At 54.7% G+C, this 23,155-nt stretch overlaps 1 protein-coding gene across 50 annotated transcripts in view; it reads right to left on the reverse strand.

Annotated features, from left to right (window-relative positions):
* ELN (elastin) overlaps positions 1-23,155 on the reverse strand; it is a 46,665-nt gene that overhangs the window by 3,985 nt on the left and 19,525 nt on the right. For 8 of the 50 annotated variants that reach the window (XM_078354741.1, XM_078354709.1, XM_054247445.2 and 5 more), the window contains 23 exons: positions 22,814-22,885; positions 21,859-21,900; positions 21,383-21,442; positions 21,034-21,084; positions 17,349-17,435; positions 17,202-17,264; positions 16,020-16,142; positions 14,840-14,890; positions 13,692-13,820; positions 13,417-13,458; positions 12,350-12,436; positions 12,121-12,180; positions 10,024-10,227; positions 9,876-9,935; positions 8,506-8,631; positions 7,859-7,897; positions 5,893-5,964; positions 5,753-5,812; positions 5,419-5,502; positions 2,759-2,797; positions 2,486-2,539; positions 1,733-1,777; positions 720-749 (listed from right to left, as the gene is read on the reverse strand). In XM_078354741.1, coding sequence (XP_078210867.1) covers positions 720-749; positions 1,733-1,777; positions 2,486-2,539; positions 2,759-2,797; positions 5,419-5,502; positions 5,753-5,812; positions 5,893-5,964; positions 7,859-7,897; positions 8,506-8,631; positions 9,876-9,935; positions 10,024-10,227; positions 12,121-12,180; positions 12,350-12,436; positions 13,417-13,458; positions 13,692-13,820; positions 14,840-14,890; positions 16,020-16,142; positions 17,202-17,264; positions 17,349-17,435; positions 21,034-21,084; positions 21,383-21,442; positions 21,859-21,900; positions 22,814-22,885 — 1,680 coding nt within the window. The remainder of the gene's footprint in view (positions 1-719; positions 750-1,732; positions 1,778-2,485; positions 2,540-2,758; positions 2,798-5,418; positions 5,503-5,752; positions 5,813-5,892; positions 5,965-7,858; positions 7,898-8,505; positions 8,632-9,875; positions 9,936-10,023; positions 10,228-12,120; positions 12,181-12,349; positions 12,437-13,416; positions 13,459-13,691; positions 13,821-14,839; positions 14,891-16,019; positions 16,143-17,201; positions 17,265-17,348; positions 17,436-21,033; positions 21,085-21,382; positions 21,443-21,858; positions 21,901-22,813; positions 22,886-23,155) is intronic. The other 42 variants (XM_078354851.1, XM_078354828.1, XM_078354788.1 and 39 more) reach the window with 13 other exon arrangements.

A 23,155-nucleotide genomic window follows, 5' to 3' on the forward strand; every position in this document is an offset into this window, starting at 1 on the left:
CACGGTGGCTCATGCCTGTAATCCCAGTACTTTGGGAGGCTGAGGCAGGTGAATCACCTGATGTCAGGAGTTAGAGACCAGCCTGACTAACATGGCGAAACCCCATTTCTACTAAAAATATAAAACTTAGCCAGGTGTGGTGGCGGATGCCTGTAATCCCAGTTCCCTGGGAGGCTGAGACAGGAGAATCACTTGAACCCAGGAGGTAGAGGCTGCTGTGAGCCGAGATCACGCCACTGCACTCCAGTTTGGGCAACAGAGAAAGATTCCATCTCAAAAAAAAAAAGAAATATTTTGTACACATGGGGACTCGCTATGTTGCCCAGGCTGGTCTCAAACTCCTGACCTCAAGCGATCCTCCTGCCTCAGACTCCCAAAGTGCTGGGATTGCAGGCGTGAGCCACTGCGTCAGCCTATTTCCCTTTCTACAGAACTTTGTCAATCTCTGCAGTCAGACAGTAAACTCTGGGGTGACTCAGGTCCCTGTCTGGCTCTGGGTGCCTCGTCAAAGGGCAGGCCAGGAGTCCCGGGAATCAGGATCCCTGGCTCTGTCTCTCCCAGACCAGCGCTGGAGTTCCAGCTTCCATGATTCCCCTGGGGGCTCCCTGAAGCCCTCACACCAGAGTGCCAGCCCAGAACGCCACCCTATGAAAGGAGCTCAGGGACCCTCCTAGAAATGGGCCCACCAGGCATCAGGTGATTTCTTGTTGCAGACTCACCACCAACTCCCAAGCCCCCGGCGCCGCCACCTGCAAGGCAAAGAGAGGGGCTGTGATAGTGCCCGCTTCTGGGGAGCCCGCTGAGCCTTCACACGAAGCATGGATTCAGCTGGAGGCGGGGGATGGGGGCATTGTGGGCTGCAAGATGCCAAGTTCTGGGCTTGGGTGCCAGGAGCCCTGGGTTCTGCCTCTGCTCACTGTGTGATCTTGGAGCTGTCCCTGGCACTCTCTGAGCCTCAGTTTCCCCCCTTTGCAACATGGTAGAAAAGCTCTCTCTCTTCCAGGGACCTTGAGGGGCATGAAATGTGTTTTGTTTTTTTCACTTTTGAAACAGAGTCTTGCTCTGTCGCCCAGGCTGGAGTGCAGTGGTGCCATCTCAGCTCACTGCAACCTCCGCCTCCCAGATTCAAGCCGATTCTCCTGCCTCAGCTTCCGAGTAGCTAGGATTACAGGCATGAGCCACCACACCCAGCTAATTTTTGTATTTTTTTTTTTTTTTTTTTGAGACAGACTCTTGCTCTGTCACCAGGCGCCAGGCTGGAGTACGGGCACAATCTCGGCTCACCGCAACCTCTGCCTCCTGGGTTCAAGCAATTCTCCTGCCTCAGCCTCCCTAGTAGCTGGGACAATAGGCGCACGCCACCACGCCCAGCTAATTTTTGTATTTTTAGTAGAGACAGGGTTTCACCATGTTGGCCAGGATGGTCTCGATCTCTTGACCTTGTGATCTACCCACCTCGGCCTCCCAAAGTGCTGGGATTACAGGCGTGAGCCACCACTCCTGGGCCTGGAATGTGTTTTTAAAAAGCTGGCATTCCCTGTTTTTGTAAGAGGTCAGCAAGAAGGAGGGGAGGCTCTATATCTAGCTTGGGGTCTAGCTTCGTGTGACCTGAGGCTGTGGGATCCACCCCTAGGTGCTGGCTCAGTCCCTCCAAGCAGGAGATGATGCAGGAGAGGAGGGAGGAGGTGACTGGAGCTACAGGGCAGGTCCCGGGGGAGGCAACCTGGCGTACCTGGGAAAATGGGAGACAATCCAAAGCCGGGTCTTGCTGCCACTCCTACAGGAGAGATTTTGGATTGGTGGACCCGGCTCCAGACTCAGCAGCCCACCCTAGCCCCTCTGTCTGGGACCACCTCTTCTCTGTCCCCCCAACGATATCATTTTTTATATTTTATTTCATTATTTTTTTGAGACGGGATCTTGCTCTGTCACCCAGGCTGGAGTGCAGTGGCTCGATCTTGGCTCACTGCAATCTCTGCTTCCCTGGCTCTAGCTATTCTTCCGCCTCAGCTTCCTGAGTAGCTGGGGTTACAGGCAGCCCACCACACCCAGCTGATTTTTGTATTTTTTTTTTTTTTTTTTTTTTTTTAGTAGAGACCGGGTTTCACCATGTTGATCAGGCTTGTCTTAACTCCTGACCTCAAGAGATCCTCCGGCCTCAGCCTCCCAAAGTGCTGGGATTCCAGGCATGAACCACCATGCCCATCCCGTCCCTGCCACTATAGCCAGAGTGGCTTTCTCAATATAACATGCCCCCACCTAGCAACCAGGTGTGGCCTCAGCCCTGAGCTCAGCCTGGCACTGTCCCCAACCTTTCAGCTTGCCCCTTTGCCCAGGAAATCTGTGGTCCTAGAGTACCCTCTCGAGCCCCTCTCTCCTGTCCTTGTGTGCTCACAGGCTCCAGGAGTCCCCACTGATAGACAGACAGGCCCCCTTTAGATCTGGGCAGAGCTGAGGATTACACAGCAGAGCTGGCTGCCCCTACCTCCAAGTGGGAACTGCCCGGCACCCCCTAGGACACCTCCAAGGCCAGCAGCACCTGAGAAGACGCAGGTGGGGTCAGGACAAGGTACACCCATCCGGAGGAGGCCCTGATATCCCTGCTGGGTTCTGGGGTAAGGAATGCCCTAGATAAGATCTTCAGGGGAAGGGGGAATCAGAGGGAGGCCTGAGCTGGGCTGGGGGAGGGTGGGGGAGGGCGGGGGAGGGCATGGCAGGGGGTGCAGGCCACGGGCAGGGAAGCATGGGGGGAACTCACCGTATTTAGCCGCTTTGGCGGCTACAGCTGGAGATACACCTGGGGAGATGAGGGACAGGAGAGCTCAGGAATGCCACCTCCCTGCCGGAGTCAGGCCCTGTCTTCTTCTTTTTTTTTTTTTTTTTTGTCTTGAGGCGGAGTCTTGCTCTGTCACCCAGGCTGGAGTGCAGTGGCACAATGTCGGCTCACTGCAACCTCCGCCTCCAAGTTTCAAGCGATTCTCCTGCCTCAGCCTCCCAAGTAGCTGGAATTACAGGTGCCTACCACCAGGCCCAGCTAATTTTTGTATTTTTGGTAGAGACAGGTTTCACCATGTTGGCCAGGCTGGTCTCGAACTCCTGACCTCAGGTGATCCACCCACCTTGGCCTCTCAAAGTGCTGGGATTACAGGAGTGAGCCACCTGTAATCCCTGCGCCCTGTCTTCTGCGCCCTGTCTTCTGATGTACTCACCTTTTACCATCTGCTCATGGACTTACCCTCCCAGTATCTATTCCTCATCTCCCCTTCATCTAATCCAGGGTCTTGCCCTGTTGCCCAGGCTGGAAGGCAGTGGCTCAATCATGGCTCACTGCAGCCAGGACCTCCTGGCTTCAAGTGATCCTCCTGCCTCAGCCTCCCAAGTAGCTGAAATTACAGGCACACATCATGCCTGGCTAATTTTTAAACATCGTGTGGAGATGGCAGGTAGGGGGGTGGTCTTGCTATATTGTCCAGGCTGGTCTTGAACTCCTGGCCTCAAGCAATCCACCCAATTCAGTCTCCCAAAGTGTTGAGATTACAGGCATGAGCCACAGTGCCCAGCCCCAAAAGTCTTACTTGTTTTTTTTTGAGATGGAGTTTTGCTCATGTTACCCAGGCTGGAGTTCAATGGCGCGATCTCGGCTCACCGCAACCTCCGCCTCCTGGGTTCAGGCAATTCTCCTGCCTCAGCCTCCTGAGTAGCTGGGATTATAGGCACGCGCCACCATGTCCAGCTAATTTTTGTATTTTTAGTAGAGATGGGGTTTCACCAGGTTGACCAGGATGGTCTCAATGTCTTGACCTCGTGATCCACCCGCCTCGGCCTCCCAAAGTGCTGGGATTACAGGCGTGAACCACTGAGCCTGGGCTAAGTCTTAATTGTTAAGCTCCTACTGTGTGTTTGGCCTCTGGCACTCACAGGAAGAGCTGTGCAGGCGGGTTTAGGGAGGAAGACACAGTGACAGCTTAACAGAGCGGCGCCATCTTGGCTCATCCCAACCTCTGCCTCCTGGGTTCAAGCGATTCTCCTGCTTCAGCCTCCAGAGTAGCTGGGACTACAGGCACGCACCACCACACCCGGCTAATTTTTGTGTTCACACCTATAATCCCAGCACTTTGGGAGGTTGAGGCGGGCTGATCCCCTGAGGTCTGGACTCAAGACCAGCCTGGCCAACATGGGCTCCAGTGATTCCACCAGTGTCTCTACTACAACTATAAAAATTAGCTGGGCGTGGTGACGCATGCCTGTAATCCCAGGTCCTCAGTGAACTGAGACAGGAGAATCGCTCAAGCCCAGGAGGCGACAAAGTTGACCACAATGGCGGAGTCTTAGGGAAAGCAATTTCTCTCCAAGTTTCGATTTCTTTCTTGGAGAATGGCATGACCATTGTTCTAATTGACTCCCACGGCAGTGGTCGGGGGTTGGAAGAGGGCGGGGGGAGGACTGGGACCCTGGAGCTAACGGACAGCCCCAGCTCTTGTCTGCCACATTCCTTGTTTTTATTTTGCTTTGGGATCAGGTCTTGCTCTGTTGCCCAGGCTGGAGTGCAGTGGCACAATCTCAGCTCACTGCAGCCTCCATCTCCTGGGCTCAAGTGATCCTCTGGCCTCAGCCTCCTACCAAGCCCGGCTAATTTTTGTATTTTTGGTAGAGATGCGGCTTCGCCTTGTCGCCCAGGCTGGTCTCAAACTCCTGACCTCAAGTGATCCACCTGCCTTGGCCTACTAGGGTGCTGGGATTACAGGCGTGAGCTGCTACGCCTGGCCGAGAGGGACATCTTGAGCGAGGGTGTGGCGAGGCTGGGAAAGAAAGACTCTGTCTCCATCTGTGTCACACACAAACACACACACAGACACACACACACACAAACACACACAGACACACACACACAAACACAAGCACACACACACAGACACAAACACACACAAACACACACCCCACACGCACTCACACACAAACACATACACACACACACCCCCCGCATGCACTCACAAACACACACACACCCCGCATGCACTCACAAACACAAACACACACACACACCCCGCACTCACAAACACAAACACACCCCCCGCACGCACTCACACACAAACACACACACACACCCTGCACGCACTCACACACGAACACACACACCCCACATGCACTCACACACACAAACACAAACACACACCCCGCACGCACTCACAAACACACAAACACACACACAAACACACACCCCGCATGCACTCACAAACACACAAACACACACACACCCCGCACGCACTCACACACACACACACATACACACACCCCGCACGCACTCACACACACACACATCCCGCACGCACTCACACACACACACAAACACACAAACACACACATAAACACACACACACACACCCCGCACGCACTCACTGATTTCGGAACAATGCTCACCTCCAAGGCCCCCAACACCTGGGACGACTCCGAGCCCTCCAACTCCGAGTCCTCCAGCACCAAGCCCAGCAGCTCCCGCCAGGCCTGCGGAGAGAGCTGAGCGTTAGACTCCGCTGGTCAGAAAGGGGCGACTGAAGCTCAGCCTGCGGAGGGTGGAGGTGTCCTCTGGGGACCCAGGTGGAGCCTGAGCTCTCCCGGCCTTCTATGGCACAGTGGGGCCAGGAGGTGCCTGGGGCAGGGGTCTGAGTCTACAGTGCCGGCTCGGAAGCTCCTCCCACACCCTGGGGACCTTGGGGGGGGGGCCTGGGGACAGCTCCCCACACCCAGCGCTCACCAAACTGGGCAGCTTTGGCAGCGGCTTTGGCTGCAGCCGCAGCGGCGGCGGGTCCGGTTCCTGGGGACACAGACCGAGCTCAGGGAGACTGTCCAGGTTACCTCCCTCCCCACCCAGCCCCTCCTGGTGTTCCGACTCACCCCCTACACCGCCTGGGATGCCCACTCCACCGAGAGCCCCGACCCCTCCAAGGGCCCCGGGCACGCCTGCTCCTGTGGGGAAGGAGGAAAGATGAGTCCCCCATTTCTGAAGGATGGGGTGTCCCTGCCCCAGGGACAGGTGCCAGGGGCATGTCCAGTCCTTGCTTTTGTTTCATTTTGGGATGGGGTCTTTCTCTGTCGCCCAAGCTGGAGTGCGGTGGTACTCATAGCTCACTGCAGCCTCCCACTCCTGGGCTCACTCGATCCTCCCACCTCAGCCTCCTGGACTTAAAAGTTCTTTTGAAGGCCGATGTGGTGGCTCATGCCTGCAATCCCAGGACTTTGAGAGGCCGAGGCCAGTGGATCACTTGAGGTCAGGAGTTCGAGACCAGGCTGATCAACACGGTGAAACCCCATCTCTACTAAAAAATACAAAAATTATCTGGGCACGGTGGTGGGAGCCTATAATCCCAGCTACTCGGAAGGCTGAGGCTGGAGAATCGCATGAACCCAGGAGGTGGAGGCTGCAGTGAGCCGAGATCGCGACACTGCACTCCAGCCTGGGCGACAGAGAGCGAGACTCCGCCAAAAAAAAAAAAAAAAAAAAAAAAAGCAGCAACGGTATCTACAGCAGGCGCTTACGGTTCTGAGTGCTTCACACTTGAGCAGCTCACTTTTTATGCACGGCAGCAGGAAAGGCAGCTGCTCTTGTCATTCCCATTTTGCAGATGAGAACGCTGAGGCAGAGCAGAGGTTAAGCAAAGTGCTCAGGGCTTCCAGGCCAGGAAGTGGCTCTGCTCACCACATGACACCCCTCTGTTTCCCTGGCAATGTCTGTTGACTCAGCCCGGCCAAGCAGTCAGCAGTGAAGAGGGGAGGAGTCCTGGGCCGCTGGGGGTCCGGGTTGAGGAAGCCGGGATTTTCCGAGGTGGAAACTGGCCCCAAGTGGACCTGCCTGGCTGGTTGGTGGATCGCTGGTGGAGTCCCTTGCCTCCCCCCAACTCTGCTCACAGGAGGCCAGGAATGCAGAGGCCACAGACAGCATGGGTCTGGCCAGGCGGGGCTGCCAGAGTGCCAAGTGCAGAGGCTGTGGGACTGCCACGTCCTCTGGGCTGGCTCAGGGCAGGAACAGTCTTGCTGGCAGGATGGGAAGGCGGGCGGGGGCTGGGGGTGCCCAGATGAGGAACAGCAGCTCCTCTGCTAGGGCCAGAGAGCTGGGGTGGAGGCAGAGACTGCCTGGCCTCCTCATACCCACAGTGGGCCCAGCCTCTCCCTGGCCCCAGGGATCACAAAATTGTCAGAGTCAGAGGGCCTTAGGGCCGGTGGAATCCCCTCCTGGGGAGCAACTGGGATCTCGAGGGTGGTTTTGGTGGTCACAGGGGTTGAAGGCACCATAGACATTTAGTGGGCAGGGGCCAGGTTTTTTAACTGTCAAAAATGTGTCCTAGAACCCGCCTTTTTCTTTTCTCTCTCTCTCTTTCCTTCCTTTCTTCCCTCCCTTCCCCCCCTTCCTTCCTTCCTTTTCTTTCCTTCCTTTCTTCCCTTCCTCCTTTCCTCCCTCCTTTCCTTCCTTCCTCTCTCTCTCTTTTTCTCTCTTTCGTTTCACTCTGTCACCCAGGCTGGAGTGCAATGACAGTGATCTCAGCTCAATGCAGCCTCCATCTCCTGGGTTCAAGCGATTCTCCTGCCTCAGCCTCCCAAGTAGCTGGGACTACAGGTGCCCGCCAACAACACACCTGGCTGATTTTTGTATTTTTAGCAGAGACGGGTTTTCGCCACGTTGGCCAGGCTGGTCTCGAACTCCTGGCCTCAAGTGATCTCCCTGCCTCGGCCTCCCAAAGTGCTGGGATGGCAGCCACTGCGCCTGACCTGAAACTGCTTTTTTCTACCCTGTCAACCCCTGTCCTGTGCTGTCAGGGATGGCGTGGTGGCAAGGGAACCACAAGGGATTGTGGGGTGCACTCACCATATTTGGCTGCTTTAGCAGCGGCCAGGGATCCAGGTACTGGGGAGGAAGAAGAGTAGGGGGTGGTCAGCAGCTAAGCTCTGTGCCTGGGAGTTCTGCCGCTTCCTCTAGGGAGCCCTCTCTGATTTCCTTGGCCTCCATTGCTTTCTCAAAATCCTGAAGCTGTGCAGGCACAGAGCTCTAGTGCAGGACAGTGCCTCCACCTTCCATCTGCCCCCTCCTTCTCTCCCCAGGCCCAGCATTGCCTGCCTGAGGCTGGGCACAGAGCAGGGCTCAGTAACCACCTGGTGAAGAACTGGAGTTCCTAGCGGCCCCCTGGCCACAGACCACTGCCGAAGGGGAGCCAGGCTGATCTACCTGCTCCTTCCCTGGGTGGAGGGCGGGCTGTTTCTCAGTCTGGAACCCCGTCACCCCTCTACTGAGGAGGCAGATACTCTGCAATTTGGCAGCCTGGGGTCCCTTTGCCTGGTCTTCCCTCCTCCCGCAGTCTGTTACCCCCAGATGCTTAGGAGAACCTAAGGAGGAGTTTACTATGCACCCCCGGGTGGTGAGGGGGTGCTGGGGAGGTACTGGGAGGAGGAGGGGTTGCCTTCCCTGGGCTCAGGGGACAGGCTCCGCCTAGTCTCTAGAAGCCCCCTCACCCTCACCTGCCCCAAAGCCAGGAACACCAGCACCAACTCCAAGTCCAGGCACACCAGCACCAACTCCAAGTCCAGGCACACCAGCACCAACTCCAAATCCAGGGACGCCGGCACCAAGCCCAGCTGCAGCTCCTGCAGACAGAGGGCAGTGTGGTGACAGCAGGCTGGGAACGCGTCGCTAGGGAGGTGTCCTGGCCAGGCAGTTGAGCCCAGTACCAAAGGAAGGGGCCCATCCAGATCTTAGCAGTGGCCTCCTCCCTGACCCTCTCTTCAGACTTGGCCTGCTTAATCCATCCTCTATGCAGTCGCTGGCTGGTTTTTCTTCTCTCTCTCTCTCTCGACAGGGTCTTGCTCTGCTGCCCAGGCTGGAGTGCAGTGGCACAATCGTGACTCACTGCAGCCTTGAACTCCCAGGCTCAAGCAATCCTCCCTCAGCCTCCTGGGTAGCTGGCATACACTACAGGTGTGTGCCACCATGCCTGGCTAATTTTATTATTATTTTTGAGATGGAGTTTCCCTCTTTTTGCCCAGGCTGGACTGCAGTGGCACGATCTTGGCTCACCGCAATCTCTGCCTCTTGGGTTTAAGTGATTCTCCTGCCTCAGCCTCCCAAGTAGGCTACCACGCCCAGCCAATTTTGTATTTTTAGTAGAGACGGGGTTTCTCCACGTTGGTCAGGCTGCTCCCGAACTCCCAACCTCAGGTGATCTGCCCGCCTCGGCCTCCCAAAGTGCTGGGATTACAGGCATGAGCCACCACACCTGGGCTACTGTTATTATTTTTGTAGAGACAGGGTCTCGCTATGTTGCCCACGCTGGTCGCAAACTCCTGGGCTCAAGCGATCTGCCTGCCTCATCCTCCCAAAGTGCTGGGATTATAGGCGTGAGCCACATGCCCAGCCTGGGACTGGATTCTGTAAAACTCCCACTGACGCTCTAGTCCTGTTGGCTGGCATTCGGGACCAGCCCTGTGGGTGCCACTTCCCTTTCCAGCCTCACCTCCTGTTCTTCTCTCTTGGTTGATGTTCTTCTCTCTTGGTTTATTCTCCTAAAAGCCTTCTGTGGAAGGTGCTGCCTATACCCACACTTAACATGCAAGGACACAGTCACTCAGAGGTCCCTTAGCTAGTGTGGAGACCAGGACTTGAACCCAGGTCCTTCTCCAGCCAAATCTGCGCTTCTGACTCCTCTGCCCACTGCCCTGGGGATCTAAGAAGGCTGCAGGGCCCTGCCCTGGGCCTCATTCAGGCTTAGGAGCTGGCTTCCAGTCCCAAAGGAAGGCGCCCAGATCCAAGCAGTGGCCTCCTCCCTGGCCCTTGCCCCTCACTAGCCCTGGGCTTGTTGGGGAGAGGAGAGAAAGGTGGGCGAGGCACTCACGGAGCTGGGCTTTGGCGGCTGCCTTGGCAGCGGATTTTGCTGCAGCTGGGACTCCTGCGCCTGGAGGGAGAGAGAGGGGATTAGAGATGGAGATGGGACCCAAGGAGGCTTCAGGGGCCCCTCAGGATCATGGACTCATGCAGCTCACCTATAACTCCACCAGGACCGATGCCAATGCCGGGAGCCACGCCCACACCGGGAGCCACGCCCACACCGGGAGCCACGCCCACACCGGGAGCCACGCCCACACCAGGAGCCACGCCCACACCAGGAGCCACACCCACACCGGGAACCACGCCAGGAGCCACGCCGGGAGCCACACCGGGAGCCACGCCGGCACCAGGAACTAAGCCTGTAAGATGGAGAAGAGCCTGATGCAAGAGAACAGAGCTGATGAAAAGAGCTGGCGCCTCGGCCTGGCAGAGACTTGCTGTGTGATCAGTTACTTTCCCTTGCTGGGCCTCAGCTTCCTCACCCCTAAGATGAAGTGTGCGCAGCAGGTTCAGGAGTTCCTTCTTTTTTTGGAGACAGGATCTCACTGTCGCCCAGGCTGGAGTGTAGTGGTACAATCTCAGCTCACTGCAACCACCACCTCCCAGGTTCAAGTGATTCTCCTGCCTCAGCCTCCCGAATAGCTGGGACTACAGGTGCGCACTATCATGCCCGGCTAATTTTTTTTTTGTATTTTTAGTAGAGACAGGGTTTTGCCATGCTGGTCATGCTGGTCTTGAACTCCTAACCTTGGGTGATCCACCTGCCTCGGCCTCCCAAACTGCTGGGATTAGAGGTGTGAGCCACTGCACCTGGCCAGGAGTTCTTCATCTTTTCAGTGACAAGGACTCCTTGGAGATTTGAGGGTGATAGAGGCAGAGTTACATTATATAAGAGGGTTTGCAAGACAGAAAGCCTTTGAGTTCAAATCTCAGCTCCGGCACCATTAAGCTGTGCAACTGCAGACAGATTACTTAAGCTCTGGGAACCTGCGTCTCCACACCTGTCAAATGGGAAAAATAAAACCAACTCTATAAGATTGTTTGTAGGCTTGGCGCGGTGGCTCATGCCCGCCATCCAGCACTTTGAAAGGCCAACGTGGCAGGATCACCTACAATTTTTTTTTAAACTGGGCATGGTGGCATGTGCCCGTAGCCTCAGCTACTAGGGATGCTAACAGGGAAGAATTGCTGAAGCCAGGCGTTCAAGGCCCGCAGTGAGCCATGACGGCATCACAGCCTGGGCGATGTAGTGAGACCGTGTCTGAAATAAATAAAGATCGCTGTATGTGAGAATCTGGGGCTCCGCACATTGCAGTTGAGATGCTCTCTGGACTACTCAGCCTTAGAGATTCTGATCTGAACCTTTCAGCTCACAGGTCTCTAAGGCCAAGGCCTACAGACCCCATGCCCAGGGCCTGACACACAGTTGGGCTCTACAATTGGTGCTGCCATAATTTGCCATGTTGAGAAAGGTGTAGGCACCTGGGGTTGCCAGGTGGCCCTCAGATGTAGCAAGAGCTCAGGAGCCAGAAATACTGCAGGCTGAACACAGGGACTCATGCCTGGAATCCCAGCACTGTGGGAGGCAGAGGCTGGAGGATCGCTTGAGCCCAGGAGTTTGAGACCAGCCTGGGCAACATAGTGAGACCCCTGTCTCTACAAAACAATAAAAAAATTAGCCAGGCTTGGTGGTGGGCACCTGTGGTTCCAGCTACTTGGGAGGCTGAGGCAGGCAGATTCCTTGAGCCTGGGAGGTCAAGGCTGCAGTTGGCTAGATGATTGTGCCACTGTACCCCAGCCTGGGGGACAGAGCCACACCCTATCTCAACAAGAAGAAGAAGGAGAAGGAGGAGGAGGAGAAGAAAGAAGAAGGAAGAAGAAGAGGAGGAGGAGGAGGGAGGGGGAATGGGAAGAAGGAACAGAAGGAGGAGAACGAATGAGAAAGAGGAGAAGAACTGGAGTCCCTCATGGCGGCTGGAGCTCACGTGAGGTCAGGAGGGGTCAGGTCCCCACTAGACCGAGAGGCTCCCAGGACTTTGGGAACAGGGAGGCTTACACTGCTTCCCTCATCACAAACGTCACCACCACTCTTAGAGGTCGTTGGTGGGCCAAAAGCCCGAAGGAAAGCCCACCCCAGAACGTGACAGCTTGGGGAGGGGGTGGAAAGGAACAGGGAGCTGGGCAGTGAGACCCCAGAGCAGGGCACCTGAGAGAGCAGTGATCTGTGAGCGATGGCGGGTCAGGTGACTCACCAAACTGGGCAGCTTTGGCGGCTGCTTTGGCGGCTGCGGCAGCTGCTGGGGTCCCGACTCCTGGGGACGGGAAGAGAAGGGGTGAGGGAGCAGTCTGAGCACCCCTCCCTGCTTCCCGCCTCTAGGTCACTCTTCCTGTTTGTAAAATGGTGCAGTCAATCTTGGTCAACTCCAGGGACCCTTCCACGAGACAAACCAAACCCGTCTCTGGGCTGGAGACACCGCTCACCTGGCACTCCTCCCGTTCCCGGCACACCTGGTACGGCTACTCCGGCTCCTGGCACCAGCCCACCCAGCACTCCTGCTCCCCCAGCACCTGCGTGAGTGGAGAACTTTCAGCCTCGCTCCTCCCAGTGCTCACTTTTTGGGGGAACAAGGGTGAGTGGGAGAAGCTGGGGAAAGAGAATGGCTTCCTGGCACCTTCAATTCTTTTTTTTTTTTTTTTTGAGACGGAGTTTCGCTCTTGTTACCCAGGCTGGAGTGCAATGGCGCGATCTCGGCTCACCGCAACCTCCGCCTCCTGGGTTCAGGCAATTCTCCTGCCTCAGCCTCCTGAGTAGCTGGGATTACAGGCATGCGCCACCACGTCCAGCTAATTTTTTGTATTTTTAGTAGAGACGGGGTTTCACCATGTTCACCAGGATGGTCTCGATCTCTTGACCTTGTGATCCACCTGCCTCGGCCTCCCAAAGTGCTGGGATTACAGGCTTGAGCCACCATGCCTGGCCCTAATTCTTTTTATATTTTATTTTATTTTAATTTTTTTGAGACGGAGTCTTGCCCTGTCGCCCAGACTGGAGTGCAGTGGCATGATCTTGGCTCACCACAACCTCTGCCTCCCAGGTTCAAGCGATTCTCCTGCCTCAGCCTCCTGAGTAGCCAGGATTATAGGTGAACACCACCATGTCCGGCTAATTTTTGTATTCTTAGTAGATATGGGATTTCACCATGTTGGCCAGGCTGGTCTCGAACCCCTGGCCTCAGGGGATCCATCTGCCTTGGCCTCCCAAAGTACTGGGATTACAGGTGTGAGCCACCACACCCAGCCAGGAACACCTTCAATTCTGGGGGTGGGGGTAGGGGTGGGGTGATGAGCAGGTCACCAACAGTCCTAATACTGGGCATCTGAAAGTGACAGTAGAGTGGAGTGTGGCTTTGGAAGATGGGGCGGGGGTCTCATGACCTTGGCCCAGGCCATTCCGGTCCTGGAGGTGTGGGAGCCAGTTTGCCCTGAGGTTGGACTCTGGGCCCCGTGGGAGAGCAGGGCTTAGGGATGGGCAGGGCAGAGACACTCACCATACTTGGCAGCTTTGGCGGCAGCTGCTGCCTGGGCTTCAGCTGCAGGGAAACGAGAAAGATGGAGACCCTCAGAAGCCTTGCCTGGGTCTCCTCCGCGCCGTACTTAATGTTCTTCTGCCCTGCAAGGCACGGATGGCCTCCCTATCCTCTGCCCCAACCCCTCCCTGAGCAGGCTCAAGCCTGATCTACACTCTCCACTGACCGTGCACAGCCAGCAGAAGAGAAGCCCCCATCCCTTCTCAACGATGTCCCCAGATGTGACTAAGGCTCACGGGAAATGGCAGCTCCCGGGACAACTCCAACTCCAGGGACGCCTCCGACTCCGACACCAAAGCCGGGAAAGCCCCCAGCTCCAACCCCAAGAGTAGGAATGCCTCCAACTCCGACTCCGACCCCGGCCCCTGCAGAGGGAAGAGAATCAATTGGAAAAGCAGCTCAGTGAGAGAGGCTGGGCGGGCTCTGAGGCGTGCTGATGTCCTGGAAAAGAGGATACAAGCTTCCCCCAAGCCTTGTCCGTAAAAGACAGAAAACTGGAATGCATGGGTCCCCAGAAGCCTCCACCGTGAAGCCTTTAAAAAAAAAATTGGGGTGGGATGCAGTGGCTCATGCCTATAATTCCAGCACTTTGGGAGGCTGAGGCAGGCAGATCACCTGAGGTCAAGAGTTCGAGACCAGCTTGGCCAATATGGAGAAACTTCGACTCTACTAAAAAAACAAAAATTAGCTGGATGTGGTGGTGCATCCTTGTAATCCCAGCTACTCGGGAGGCTGAGGCAGGAGACTCACTTGGATCTGGAAGGCGGAGGTTGCAGTGAGCTGAGATCGCACCACTGCACTCCAGCCTGGTTGACAGAGCGAGACTCCAACTCAAAAAAAATTTTTTGGGAGTCCAAGACATAAAATTTTTACATTTTATGTAGACACAGGGTCTTGCTATTTTGCCCACACTGCTCTCTACTTCCTGGCCTCAAGCGATCCTGCTACACTGGCCTCCCAAAATGCTGGGATTACAGGTGAGAGCCACTGAGCCCAGCCCCACCATGAAGCCTGTACTGACACCCTTCAGTCCTCCTCCAGCCCCTCTCCTCTCTGAGCACTTGGGAAAGACCCTCTTTGTCGGATGCAGAGACTACTGGCAGAATCCACATCCCCAGGCAGTTTTGGGCTCCTCTGAGGGGGTCTTGGTGAGAGCAGGGTGGGTCAGGGTCACTGTCCCCACTGGGAATGCCATCCTGGGACTTAGCCCCATGGCCCTATGATGGGAGACAAATGAGGGAGACGTTGTCCTGAGACCTGCCAGTGACTTGCTGGGCGACCCTGAGCAAGTCACTCCCCTTCTCTGGGCAAGTAGAGGGGGGTCCTTTAGTTCTGGCAAGTAAAGGCCAGGACAGGGTGGGGCAGAGCTGTCCACGGCACTCACCATATTTGGCTGCCTTCGCAGCTGCAGCTGGTGACACAGCTCCTGGAGAGACTGAGAGGGACACGAATGCTCAGGAGAGGTTGGAGGAGGGCTGCTCAGTATGTCTCCCTCTGTCTGCCCGTCTGTGTGTTAGGCCATCTTCTTTCACACCAACATGGAGTTGGCTACACATCCATTTATGCACCGAGGTCCACCCACCCGCCCATCTGTCTACCCAGCCACCTGCATCATCCATCTACCCAATGACCCACCTCTATACCTGTCCATTTGTCTGTCTATCCTTGGATCTCAATCCACCACCCAACCACCTAACTCTGTCCACTCATGCACTCATTTATCTACCAACTTATCCCATCTGCCTACCTAGCCATTCATGTAACCGTTTAGCCAACCCTCCATTTTGTATTTACCTGCCCACCCTTCTACCATCCATCTATTCATCTACTCATAAAATCATGTGCTCCTTCATCCATTCATTTATCCATTCATCCACCCATTCTTTCATCCAGCTTTCCATCTACCCATTCCCCCATCTATCTACCCATTTATCCATTCATTCTCCCATCCATCCCCCATCTACCCATCCATTGATCCATCCCCCATCCATCTACCCACACTTCCACCCACCTACCCATCCATCCATCCATCCATCCATGCATCCATTCACTCACCCATCTATCCATCCATCCATCACCCATCCATCTACCCACACATCTACTCATCTACCTATCCATCCACCCATTCATCCATCTACTCATCTATCCATTCATCTATGCATACATCCATTCACCCATCTAACCATCCACCCACCCACCCATTCATCCACCAACCAACTCACCCCCATTCATCCACCCACCTACCTGTCTATCCACCATAAACTGAGTACCTACTTAGCTAAGGGCTAGGAACATGGAGATGAAAAAGACACGGTTCCTGCCCCTGGGAGAACACTGATAGCCAGAAGGTTAATTGGAAAAGATGACACAGGTTAGGAGCTAGTTAGGAGATTGTGGGAGATTGTCATGGCTAAGGTAGAGAAGATGAGGGGATCAGGCATGGTCAAGGGTGTAGGTACATTGTTGAGGTGTTAGGGAGAATGTAAAATGTTGGCAATAGTCTCAGTATTTCTCTTTTACACACACACACACACACACACACACACACACACAGCCCAGCTCACCAACTCCTGGAACCCCAGCACCTGGGATCCCAGCGCCTGGGACACCTGGAATGCCAGCTCCTGGGACACCAACTACTCCTGGGCCAAAGCCTGGCCCACCAGGCACTAAGCCTGTAGGAGCTCCTGTGGAAGAAAAGGCATTGCTCTCCTGACCTATGGGTCCCTCACAGGGGCTCCAAGGGTGGTTAGTGGAGTATGGAAGGACAGTTGGTCCTGATTGCAGGATTGCAGGGGGTGGACATTTCCTCTGCATGGACCCAACTCATCAGAGAGATTCGGAGAGACTGAGGGTCCCTGAAGAGAGCTCTAAGAGTTTGGATCTGTGGGCTGGAAGCAACGTGATCCATTTCTCTTTCTCTCTCTTTCTTTCTTTCTCCCTTTTCTTTCTTTCTCTTTCTTTCTTTTTCTTTCCCTTCTTCCCTCCCTTCCTTCCTCTCTTCCTTCCTCCTTCCCGTCTCCCCTCCCTCCCTCCCTCCTTCCCCTCGTCTCCCCTCCCTCCGTCCCTCCCTCCCTCCCTGCCTCCCTGCCTCCTTTCCTTCCTTCCTTCCTCTCTCTCTTTCCATTTTTTTGAACCAAATTCTCACGCACCCAGGCTGGACTGCAGTGGCATGATCATAGCTCACTGCAGCCTTGAACTACTGGGCTCAAGCGATCCTCCCACCTCAGCCTCGCAGGTAGCTGAGACCACAGGCATGTGCCACTATGGCTAGCTAATTTTTAAATAATTTTTGGAAAGATGGGGGTCTCAGTGTGTTTCTCAGGCTGGTCTCAAACTCCTGGTTTCAAGCAATCCTCCCTCCTCAGCCTCCCAAATTGTTGGGATTACTGGCATGAGCCACTGTACCTAGCTAGAATGTGATCTATTTCTAAGGTGCAGTCAGAATTCTCACCACTGGGCACCCATTGAGTTGATGCAGCAGATGCCTGTGGGCCGGCTCTGGAGGGGATGGAGTGGGAGCGGCCAGGTGTTCTGCTGGGTCCCCCCCTCTGCTGTGTTAATCAGGGCAAAACAATTGAGATGGCATCTTAGGTGGAGTGACCAGAAGGAGTGAAGGTAAGGAGGCATGAACACTGCATATTTGGGGAGGGACAAACACCCAGTCCCCCTGGCTTTAGGACTAGGGTCCCCAAGGTCCACCCAGGGGCCCGAGCCCTGGGCTTGCCGCCCCCGGAGGCACTCACCATATTTGGCTGCCTTAGCGGCGGCGGCTGCAGCAGCTGCGGCCGCAGCTGGGGTACCAGCGCCTGAAAAGGCAGCCACAAAGGGTGAGGTCCTTGCCCTGTGGCCATCTCAAGGACACACCCACCCCCTGCTGGGTCAGGCGTTACCTGCGATGCCTCCAATCCCAGGAATTGCACCAGGTGCCCCAGGAACGCCGCCCCCTCCAATGCCAGGGAGGACTCCGGCTCCAGCACCTGTTGAGATGGGGCAGTGCAATGCAGTTTCCCAAAGACCGCCCTGGGGACAGGCAGGATGGCCGCTTAAACGCCAGCATTTTCACCAGCGCGATTTCATCCAGGAATGGGGCCCGGGTGTCTCCAGATGGACCTGTTTGAGAAGGTCCCCACCCCGCTCCGCTGTTCCTTGACTCATCCCCAAAGTGTCTGTTTCAACACGCTCATTAAGGGACTTGTATGTTTTCAGACAAATCCCATTCTAATGACTGCCACATACTGAGAAACCACAAGTGGCCGCTCCCCAGGCCAGAGGGGCCCCTGCAGGAATGTTCAAGACTTCCTCTCCCTGTGTTCCGAAGACGCAGCCAAGTTTGTAATCCAAGCGCCTGGCCGCTTGGCTCTGGCAGCCCCTTGCAGCCCCGCTCTCCCGTTCCCACATTCCAGCCGGCCCCACCAGCCGCTGGGGCCAAGGAGCCTTGGGTGCTGGGAGGGGGCCTGTGGGGCCTCTGGGGGGGGCAGCTCCAGGCTTCTCCCCACATTCTCGCTCTCTTGGGTGGGTAGGGAGATAAGGAAAGGGCTTCCCTGGGGCGGAGGATGAAGGAGGACTTCAACCCTAGTGATCTGACCCTGAGCTGGGGACTACCTGGGGTGGGGGACAGATGCCCACTCCACCCACTACCTGGGGTGGGGGACAGACACCCACTCCACCCACTGCATGGGTGCAGGAATACCATGTTCCAGCTGCAGCCATGCTATCCAAGAGCTCACTGGCTTGAGCAGTGAGTTAACATTTTTATAGTACACATTAAATTAATACATAACTATTAAATGTTTTAAATGCTCATATATGCACCACCTAAAATGATCTTTCCAACCACCATGGTACCCATTCCCTCTGCTTGGCCTCCTCTTTCCTGTTTTAACCACATGGTAAGCTCCATCTATATTTTTAAGGCCTGAATCAAATGTCACTTTCTCTGGGAAGCCTTTCTAACTTTCCCAAGGTAGAAGGAATGCCTCCCGTTATGAATGAATGGATGCATGGAGGAATGGATGGATGGGTGCATGAATGCATGGAGGAATGGATGGATAGATGGATGATTGGATGGAGGAATGAATGGATGGATGGAGGATGGATGGATCATGAGGAAATGGATGGATGGGTGGATGGGAGATGGAAGAATGGATGGATGAGTGGATGAATGATGGAAGAATGGATGGAGGGAGGGATACATGGGTGCATGGATGTGAGGAGGAATGGATGGATGGATGGATGTTTGGATGAAAGAATAAATGGATGGATGGAAGGATGGATGGATCATGGAGAAATGGATGAATGGGTGGATGGATAGATGGAGGAATGGATGGATGAGTGGATGGATGGATGGAAGAATAGTTGGAGGGAGGGATGGATGGGTACATGGATGCATGGAAGAATGAATGGATGGAAGAATGGATGCATCATGGAGGAATGGATGGATGGGTGCATGGAGGAGTGGGTGGAGGGATAGGTGAACACATGGAGGAATGGATGGATGGAGGCAAGGAAGAATGGGCAGATGGATGGATGGATGGAAGAATTGATGGAGGGATGGTGTGATGGATGGATGGATAGATGGATGAGTGGATGGATGGATAAAGGAATGGATGGAGGGATAGATGGATGCATGAAGGAATGGAAAGATGGGTGAATGGATACATGGAGGAATAGATGGATAGATGGTGGATGGATAGATGAATGGAGGGAGGGAGTGATAGATGGATGGATAGATGGGTGGATGGATAGATGCATGGAGGAATGGATGGATGAGTGGATAGATGGATGGAAGAATGGATGGAGGGAGGGAGGGATGAGTGGATAAATGAATGGATGAGTGGTTGGATAGATAGATGCTTGGAGGAATGGATGGATGGATGGTTGGATGGATGAATGGAGGGAGGGAGTGATGGATGGGTGGATGAGTGGATGGATGGATAAATCGATGGATGGATGTAGTGGACAGATGGAATGATGGACGAATGCATGGAAAAATGGATGGATGGATGGACGAGTGGATGGATGGATAGATGGATGCATGGAAGAATAGACAAATGAGTGGATAGATGGATGGAAGAATGGATGGAGGGAGGGACTGATGGATAAATGAATGGATGAGTAGTTGGGCAGATAGATGCATGGAGGAATAGATGAATGGATGGGTGGATGGATGAATGGAGGGAGGGAGTGATACATGGGTGGATGCGTGGATGGACAGATAAATGGATGGATGTGTGGACAGATGGAATGATGGATGAATGCATGGAAAAATGGATGGATGGATGGATGAGTGAATGGATGGATACATGTATGGGTAGATGAGTAGATGAATGAATGGATGAGTAGATGGATGGATGGATGGATGGATGAGTGGATGGATGGATAGATGGATGCATGGAAGAATAGACAAATGAGTGGATAGATGGATGGAAGAATGGATGGAGGGAGGGACTGATGGATAAATGAATGGATGAGTAGTTGGGAAGATAGATGCATAGAGGAATAGATGAATGGATGGGTGGATGGATGAATGGAGGGAGGGAGTGATACATGGGTGGATGGGTGGATGGACAGATAAATGGATGGATGTGTGGACAGATGGAATGATGGATGAATGCATGGAAAAATGGATGGATGGATGGATGAGTGAATGGATGGATATATGTATGGGTAGATGAGTAGATGAATGAATGGATGAGTAGATGGATGGATAGATGGATGCATGGAGGAATGAATGGAGGGAAGGAGGAATGAATGGATGAATGGATGAGTGGATGGATGAATGGATGGAGGGAGAGATAGATGGATGAATGAGTGGATGGATGGATGCATGGATGGGTAGATGAATGAATGGATGAGTGGATAGATGGATAGATGGATGCATGGAGGAATGAATGGAGGGAGGGAGGGATGAATGGATGAGCGGATAGATGAATGGATGGGTGGAGGGAGAGATGGATGGATGGATGAGTAGATGGATGGATAAGTGGATGGATGGATGAGTGGATGGATGCATGGATGGGTAGATGAATGAATGGATGAGTAGATGGATAGATAGATGGATGCATGGAGGAATGAATGGAGGAAGGGAGGGATGGATGGATGGATAGAGGGAGAGATGGATGAATGGATGGATGGATGGATAGATGGATGCATGGATGGGTAGATGAATAGATGAATGAATGGAGGAGTGGATGGATAGATGGATGCATGGGTGGGTAGATGAATAGATGAATGAATGGAGGAGTGGATGGATAGATAGATGCATAGAAGAATGGGAATGGAAGGAGGGAGGGATAGATGGAAGGATGTCTGGATGAGTAGAGATAGATGGATGCATAGAAGAATGGATGGAGGAGGGAAGGATGGAGAAAGCAATAGATGGATGGAAGGATGAATGGGTGCATAAAAGAATGGATGGAGGGAGGAATATATAGATGGGTGATGTTGAAAATCTTGAGTAAATGGGGGAAGTAGGGGCACTTTGTTCATCATCTGTGAGGCAGGCTTTCAACAGTAACGGGAATGGAGAGGCTGGGGGGCTGGAGGCCACCAGGCGGGGACCCCAAGGGCACTCACCAAACTTTGCTGCCTTAGCTGCTGCTGCTGCTGCTGCCTGAGGGCCAACCCCTGGGGGGAGGGAGCAGAGGGGAGAGACCCTCAAACAGTGCTCCTGTATCTCTAGAGCCCGCTTGTTCCCAGCCTGGAGAGCCACTCCACTGACATAGGGGTGTGAGTGGGGCTCACAGCAGGCAGAGGCTGATGGAGCTGCCCCACCCCTCCCCCAGGATCCTGTTCCAGGTTCGGACCAGGTTCTGGATGCAGGGTGGGCTGGCCTGCTTTTGGAGAGAACCTTGCCCACCCCAGGGCTCTGGAGCCCGCAAGATCGGGGCTCCCTCAGCCGGAAGCGAGGGGAGGCTTTGGTTACCTGTCCCTGTTGGGTAACCGGCCTTGCCAGCTGCACCAGCCACTCCACCAGGCCCATAGCCTGCAAAACGGAGAGGCACGGGGGTCATCTGTGCAGACGTCACCACTGCTGGCCCTCCCCCTCTCCCTGCCCTGCCCTCGGGGCTCCGGCTGTGTTGAGTGTGCACCCTGTCACCCCCAGCCAGAGTGAAAACAAACACACATATGGAGTTGTTCCGCCCACTTTACAGATGAGGCACAGAGGCTCACAGAAGCAACACAGCTCACCTAAGGTCTCATTATTGATAGGTGGGAGGGCAGGGATGGAGACCAACCATGAGTCCAAATTCCATGCCCTTTCCTTCTGAGATTCCCAATCCCTAACCCTCCCCCAGTGAGGTGCTCTCCTGGCCCAGGGGATGGGAGCACAGTGCCTCTGCTAGAACCCTGGAGCGGGAAAGGGCTGGATAGGCCACAGTCTAGAAGGGTCTCACTCACCAAAGGGCAGTTTCCCGGTGCTGTAGGGAAGTCCATAGCCACCTGGGGAGAGGACATGGCAGACTCAGGAGTCGCCCCACGCCTTGCTGGGCTCTCACCGACCTGGGCGGACAGATCTGCCCCCACAAGTGCTGAGGCCTGAGACCCCTGCCCCCAGACCAGGGTCCTGAGCTGCTCCCAGGAGAGCAGAAGTGCTGGGTGGAGGAGGGAGAGGACACCTCTGCCCCCGGGCCCAATGGAACACCCGTCCCCCTACAAATTCAAGCCCCACCATGGCCCTGGAGTCTGAGTATCTTCCTGATGCCCCTCCTCAGTGGAAAGCATCTCACTGGCTAAGCTGATTGCGGAGGTAGGGGTGGGAGCAAGCAAGGGCGGGTGGATGTCAGAGGGACCTTTCCAGTAAACGGCATTCCCTTCCATCAGCACAATGGCTTCAGATCGAGACTATGGGCCTCTGTGCATGAGCGTGCGTGTGTGAGTTCGATACCTACAGATGACTTCCCATGCTCTCCTTGGCTGGGGACCACACGGGGGCTTCAATACCCCTCCCCTGCCACCAGAGACGCCTGCACCCAGGCTGACTTCTCTGCAGGGAGGCTCAGTGAGTGGTGCATTATTTAGTTTTATTATTTTTTTTTGGAGACAGAATCTCACTCTGTCACCCAAGCTGGAGTGCAGTGGCGTGATCTCGGCTCACTGCAACCTCTGCCTCCTGGAGTCAAGTGATTCTCCCACCTCTGCCTCTCCAGTAGCTGGGATTACAGGCCTGTGCCACCACGCCTGGCTAATTTTTGTATTTTTAGTAGGGACAGGGTTTCGTCATGTTGACCAGGCTGGTCTCGAACTCCTGACCTCAAGTGATCCTCCCGCCTCGGCCTCCCAGAGTGCTGGGACTACAGTCATAAGCCATGGTGCCTGGCCAAGTGGTGCATTTTGAACCATCCCTCTGACTTACCGGGCAGCTTGGGGGCCTTGATAGGGTATCCCAGTGGGACTCCAGGTTGCTGTCCCGCAAAGGGTCCAACTCCTGTGGGAATACAGAGAGCCAGTTCAGGTCCAGACCGCCCCTTCCAGACCTCTGCCACCCGCTCCACTTTCTGCTCAGACAGAAGGAACTTGCTACAGCTGCAGAAACCATCCTGTCTCCAGGGCCTCCCTGAATCTCCATCATGGGTCAGCTGAGAAATTCCCAGCAATAAACTACTTCCTCCAGGAAGCTGTGGGATTGCCTTTCTCCTGGGGTAGGTGAAGGGATAGATGGATGCATGGAGGAATGGGCAGATGGATAAATGGATGC

The sequence above is a fragment of the Callithrix jacchus genome, chromosome 2, assembly GCF_049354715.1.
Source record: "Callithrix jacchus isolate 240 chromosome 2, calJac240_pri, whole genome shotgun sequence".
Taxonomy (NCBI): domain Eukaryota; kingdom Metazoa; phylum Chordata; class Mammalia; order Primates; family Cebidae; genus Callithrix; species Callithrix jacchus.